The sequence below is a fragment of the Glycine max genome, chromosome 13, assembly GCF_000004515.6.
Source record: "Glycine max cultivar Williams 82 chromosome 13, Glycine_max_v4.0, whole genome shotgun sequence".
Classification (NCBI taxonomy): Eukaryota; Viridiplantae; Streptophyta; class Magnoliopsida; order Fabales; family Fabaceae; genus Glycine; species Glycine max.
Window position 1 is genome coordinate 45052914 of NC_038249.2, and position 7034 is coordinate 45059947.

Here is a 7034-nt window from a genome sequence, read left to right on the forward strand (position 1 = left end):
ATCTCTACCTCCACAAATCAATCTCCAGGCTATCTATCAAGTAAGAAAGCTGTTAAGAGGAGGAGAATGGCTGATGATGGAAGCAGGAGGGAATTGATATTCAGGTCGAAGCTTCCGGATATCTACATCCCCAAACATATGCCCCTCCACTCTTACTGCTTCGAGAATTTGAGAGAGTGTGGTTCACGCCCCTGCCTGATCAATGCCCCCACGGGAGACGTCTACAGCTACCACGAGGTGGACAGCACCGCCAGAAAGGTGGCGAGGGGGCTGAAGAAAGAGGGCGTGGAACAGGGCCAGGTCATCATGATCCTCCTCCCCAATTGCCCCGAATTCGTCTTCTCGTTTCTTGGCGCATCCCACCGCGGTGCCATGGCCACTGCCGCCAACCCTTTCTTCACCCCCGCCGAGATTGCAAAGCAAGCCCATGCCTCCAATGCCAAGCTCCTCATCACCCAGGCCTCTTACTACGACAAAGTCAAGGACCTCCGCGACATCAAGCTCGTATTCGTCGACTCTTGTCCCCCCCATACAGAGGAGAAGCAGCATCTCCATTTCTCACATCTGTGTGAGGATAACGGTGACGCTGATGTTGATGTTGATGTTGATATCAAGCCCGATGACGTGGTTGCATTGCCTTATTCTTCGGGAACAACTGGTCTTCCCAAGGGAGTGATGCTGAGCCACAAGGGGCTGGTGACCAGCATTGCTCAGCAGGTTGACGGTGATAATCCCAACCTCTATTACCACTGCCACGACACCATCCTCTGCGTGCTTCCCCTCTTTCACATTTACTCTCTCAACTCCGTTCTTCTCTGTGGCTTGCGTGCCAAGGCTACCATTCTCCTCATGCCCAAGTTCGATATTAACTCCTTGCTTGCTCTCATTCACAAGCACAAAGTCACTATTGCCCCTGTCGTCCCTCCCATTGTTCTCGCCATTTCCAAATCACCCGATCTCCACAAGTACGACCTGTCTTCCATCAGAGTCTTGAAGTCCGGGGGAGCCCCTCTGGGTAAGGAACTCGAAGACACTCTCAGAGCTAAATTCCCCAACGCCAAACTTGGCCAGGTACTACTTTATTTTACTCCCTTATTTTTTAACTTCTTTCTTTTATTTCTCTAGTTTTAAATAACTTTTTTTTTATTTATCATGACAAGTTCTCACGTTTTACCCTCACTCTACTTTCAATATTTTAGACATTATAAGTATGGAATTATTAAAAGTTTTAAGTTTATAAATAAATACAGGGATACGGAATGACTGAGGCAGGGCCTGTGCTAACAATGTCTTTAGCTTTTGCTAAAGAACCGATAGACGTGAAACCAGGTGCATGTGGAACCGTTGTAAGAAATGCAGAGATGAAGATTGTCGATCCTGAAACCGGTCATTCTTTACCCAGAAACCAATCCGGTGAAATTTGCATAAGAGGCGACCAGATTATGAAAGGTACCCTTGTGTGCAATTCAAATTAATCATCGGTTTTTAAATTATATTTTCAATATAGTCTTTTTCTTTCTTATCTGTTTAGGGTGTAATCCTACACATTAATCTCTCATTGAGAAAGAAAATGCTCTGAAAAATAAATCATTTTATAACATTTGTTTTATATTAAATATAGTGGGATAGTTATTTCAATTAAAAATTAATTACTTATTTAAAGAAAAAAAAATTAGTTACTAAAAAAAATCTGAGGGGAAACTCCTTAAAATTCATCCAACTTCTCATTTTTTTTTTCCCATCTCTTTATCTCCTTAATACTCAACAATACATTATGGATATGTTTAGGAGTGCGACTTTGGGGGGAGGGAGAGAAAAGGACATTTGTTAAAAAAGTTATATGATAATATTCATAAAATAAAATATAGGACATCAAATATATACTATTCATTGGTTCATGCCGGCCAAACATTGATTAAGGTTCATGTGCGGTGTGGTTCTGTTTTTATGAAAAATGAAAAAATATTATTACTTGCACGTCTCAACAAATATACTAACATTGTTTACCTATGGGATTATTGACGAATTAAATTGAACAGGTTATCTAAATGATGGAGAGGCTACAGAGAGAACCATAGACAAAGATGGTTGGTTGCACACAGGTGACATCGGTTACATCGACGATGACGATGAGTTATTCATCGTTGACAGGCTCAAGGAATTGATCAAATACAAAGGATTTCAAGTGGCTCCAGCTGAACTTGAAGCCCTTCTTCTCACTCATCCTAAGATCTCTGATGCTGCTGTTGTTCCGTAAGTCCTCCATCCTCCCAAATTAATTAAATACTATCTCCCATTATCTCTTTAATTAATTAAACTTCAAAATTTCAGAATGAAGGATGAAGCCGCGGGAGAGGTACCTGTTGCATTTGTGGTCATATCAAATGGTTATACCGACACAACCGAGGATGAAATTAAGCAGTTTATCTCCAAACAGGTTTTTTTTTTCCCCTTCCATATATTCACTATTATTTAATACTTTCTTAATAAATAAATAAAACACGTTATAATTACTTTGCTATTAATTTTCACTTGATCTAATATATATTCATTTTAAAAATAATCTCATTCATGCCGTATTAATATAATTTCTCATTTTTTCTTATAACTGACCCACACCGCTTCTTCCCACCTAATTCTAAATGTCTGGGTCACTTTCAGATATAAATGCGTTTTTTACAGGTTTATGATGTGTACTGTACCTTTCTTAGCCACAAAATAAGGAATGTAATGAGTTGTGGAATTGTGCAGGTGGTGTTTTACAAAAGAATAAACCGAGTATTCTTCATTGATGCAATTCCCAAGTCACCGTCAGGCAAAATCTTGCGCAAGGATCTAAGAGCAAAGATAGCGGCAAGTGTTCCAAAATGAAATTAAACCAAACCCATCATGTTATGGTGTTATTATACGATGCCCGCATAAGCAAGCTTCAACACAAAAGGAAGAGGCGCTGTTGCTTGATCCCGCTAGCTTTTACGTATTTTCTCTTACGTAACAACCGTGTATAAGTTACCAGTGTGATTTTCTTACAGAACTATCTTCTGTAAAGATTTCAATCTGTCAAGGACTTTCACCTTCTATAATATCAAATTATATTTTTTTTTTATAAAATTATATTTAATTGCATTGTTTTAATCTTTTGGGATAGCAAAATTGAAGTGATAAACCTCATTGAAATTTTGCTCATGATATTAATATGATTTAAGGTTGAATTTCGATGAGACGTTTACAAATATAATTAATTTTAAAGTTACAAAAATTAAATAAACATATGTTTTCTATTTTAATTATTAATAAAAAATTGTTATCAATTAATAATTTCATCAATATATTTTATTTATATTCCTATATCTTACCTATAATAATAAATATTCGACCATGGTAGACTTATTAATTTTTTATACAGTTAATTACCCATACACTTAACTTAGGCTATGTTCGGATTGATGGTTTATGATGGAATGGAAAGGGAATGAAGTGAAAGGAAGTTAAAGTTGTTCCATGATTTAATTTGTAAAAATAAGAATGAAGCATAATGGAAGACGGATGACGGTCCATTTCATAGCTTAACCCCAATTTTTTTCCGCTTCAATTTGGGTGTATTTGATGGAACAAAGTTTTTAAAGAAATCGATGTACTGGTTGTATATGGCATAAAGAGATCGATATATTGGTTGTACATGATATAGAGAAACTAATGCGCTGATTATGCATGGTATTATGATCTTATATTTTTTTTCCTTTCACCTTATTTCCCTCACCAATTGTAAAATATTTCTCTCCCTTATATCTCTTTTTAACATTGTTATTGCCAAATGAAAATAATTAGTGTTAGATAAATAAGATGTAGTGAAGCATTGTAAAATTATAAGAATCAAATATGCAATAAAATAGTAAAGGAATAAATTCTTTAACAAAATAAAACAACTTGGTTTATCAAGGCATAGTAATCGAAATGTTTCCACTTTTTCAGGAATAATCTCTTGAATAATAACATGTAGCATAATTGGAGTTATAAAGGGATAAGAAGGAAATAAATCTTATCTTGCTTTATCACTTTTCTTTGTCATCTATAATATTTAAATATGTGATGTTGTAAACTGATGTAATCCTCACGCAGATTGCTTGATAGGTCACAAAGTTTAGGTTGACATCACTTTAAGATAGGGAAGATAAGTCAGAATAGACGCCACAAGGATTATCTTGATAAGTCCAAAATTGGTTCATCGAGAAATCCAGAGAGAAGATCTCACCAAATTTTATCAAATGACAAAAGTGCTTCTATTGAAAACGAAATTCATACATACAATATCTGAACGAAAAAAAAATAGACATGAGCCTTCAAATCAGTTTAGGTTAAAATTACAACAAAAAAATTATAAATAAAAAATAGAACATATTTGACATATGCCTTCAAAGTTTAGACCTTCAACAATAATTAATATTAGTGTGTCAGCTTTCATTTTTCTCCACTTTGACTTTACTAAATATGTCTATGATCATTTGTTGGAAGATATCTCCTAATTATTTGATCATACTTTTAATCCTTATATTTGGACAGTTATAAGATTCTCATCATAAAAAATTGGTGTTTTCTAAGAATTGTATACTTTTTATACAAGGACGAGGCTTAATATCCTCATCGTTATGTTTCATGTAGGATCGTTGTTGGATCACGTCATAGGCATAAGAGATTTTGGTGGTAGGGAAATGTTGACATGTCATGTTGGCAGAAGAAAAAAAACATTTAGGGAGAGAAATTAAGTGAAATACATGAGAAGAAAAAAAAAAGACGAAAAAACAATAGGTTTCTTATAAAGTCGAAGTTTAAGAGTAGCCGGTTTTTTCTTCTTCCACAAAACCAAGTCCGAAACAGAAAAATAAAATACCTAGTTTAAAGATAAAAGTATAAATTTAAAATAACCAACAAAATTAATTAATAAAATTTAACTTTTTAAACTATCTAATAAATAATACAACAGTGCGTGGTAATTTGTGGGTCCGAGAAGAGGCTTCAGACTTCATAGTGTGGCTTCTGGCGATAGATGCGTTATTATTGGATTGGAATTCATACTGTATTTAATCAATTATAAAAAAATAGACATAAATTATTTTTATGAAAAAAGATTAAAATGAACTTATATTTTATTAAAAAATTACGGAGGAAGAGATCGGGATCCATATTATTCGTTCTTGCTCATTGTTGAGATTAATGCACTTGTTAGGTAGATCTGACATATTCTTTCTGTGGTGAATAAAAAATTCTGCCAATTAATGCTATAAATTTGTATTTATAAAACCAAATTACAGGAGTACTCCCTTACAATTGACAGAAGAGTATTAAAAACCTTCAATTTTAATTGTCTAGTTCGAAATCAGAAAATAGTCATTAAAAGAGAAATTAGATCTACTAAAATTAGTATTTTTTGAATAAATTGCAGCAAACTGCCGGAAACAAAATCTTAAAAAAGAGTGTCTAACAGTGTGGGTAACGTTTAACTGCCAATTTTAAGCTAATGCAAGTTTGCATCACACACAAAAGATAGACTTTGACATAGGGAATGAGGATTGACCTATGATCCAAATCAACTATATTGAGTTGATTTTTTAAGTATTATATTAGAATTGAATTCGATCCATTCAATTAAGATTAGATTATATATATATTAAATAATAGATTTTATATTTTTTTAACTCGATTTAACCCATATCATATAATTAAATTTATTATTATATATAAATTAATTATTAAATATAAAATAAATTAATTTTTAATTCACTAAATTATTAAATTAAATTATCCATGATCTTTTTATTTTTTAATTTATTATTTTTATTTCTATCTTAATTTTGTTAATGTTTTCTCATATTAATATAATACTTTATTTTTATATAAAATAAAAATATTATATTAACATTAAAATCATTAATTATTTAATTAAATATTATCATAATTTAGTTTTTTTAAATATATTTAGTCATCATATACTTAGATAAAAATAAATTATTATTCTAAAAAAAAATAATTTTTATAAAATAAAAAAAATTTAAATATTGAAACATGATTAATCCAACCTGATGCATTTATAATGATTGAGTTGAATTGGGTAAAATATGAAAAAAATTTGTACCAACCTAATTCCATCAGTTTTTTTTTTTTTATCGGATTGGATTGTGGGCTTTGCAAAATCTGACTCAATTCATGAACACCCTTCCTTCGGTACGTTTTTTAGATTCTCATCATTTGTAATTTTTTTAATAATTACAGGTATATCATTTTTATTTTTACAGTCTTTGTGATAAAAAAAAAGAGATAAAAGTACAATTAGTTTAAAATGAGTCAGATAATAAGCTGCACTTGCTGCAGTTTTTTTTTTAACCGCATCCATTTCCTATTTTTTTAGAAGTAATATAATTAAATTCTTTTAGATTTCATTTTATTTATCATTTTTTTTATATTTAACTAGTTTACCCTACACGATGAATCAAGGATCAAATTATTTGCGTTGGAAACCAATATTTGAGTCAATCATATATTGATATTCTTTTCTAAGTACATGTATTGTTTATTGGATATTTTTTTTTACCTTGTTTGTAATTATGTTATTTGGACAAGTGATTTACTTAAATTAAAATTACATATTAATTGAAATATAATTTATTATTAAAAATAATAAATAAATTATTTAAAATACTTAGATGTGTGGGTGTATTATTTTAATTTGTATTTATTTATATATTGTTAATCTGAATAAACAGAGAATTGAATTCATTTAAGAAAGTTTTGATTTGAATAAAAAGAAAACGTGATTAAAAATAGAGAATTTACTATAACTAAATTTGCCAACTGGGTATAAGCAAATCATGTGAATATGGACTTAAGATATGGTAGTAATAATAAGAAGGGAGTTTAGTAGAAAAACTAGGGATGATGTATAATAATTAATATAATGTAATGAAATTTGTGAGAGAGGGGGTGACAAGACACATGGGCAGTAGTTATTTAATGAGAAGAAGAAAAGGAAAATATATTGA

General features: G+C 31.5%; 1 protein-coding gene across 1 annotated transcript; it reads left to right on the forward strand.

Moving 5' to 3' along the window:
* 4CL2 (4-coumarate--CoA ligase 2) lies at positions 1-3125 on the forward strand. The gene is made up of 5 exons (NM_001249489.2): positions 1-1071; positions 1251-1449; positions 2040-2253; positions 2332-2437; positions 2752-3125. The coding sequence occupies exons 1-5, from the start codon at positions 67-69 to the stop codon at positions 2869-2871; spliced, it is 1644 nt and encodes a 547-aa protein (NP_001236418.1). The 5' UTR covers positions 1-66; the 3' UTR covers positions 2872-3125.
* Positions 3126-7034: the final 3909 nt, after the last annotated feature.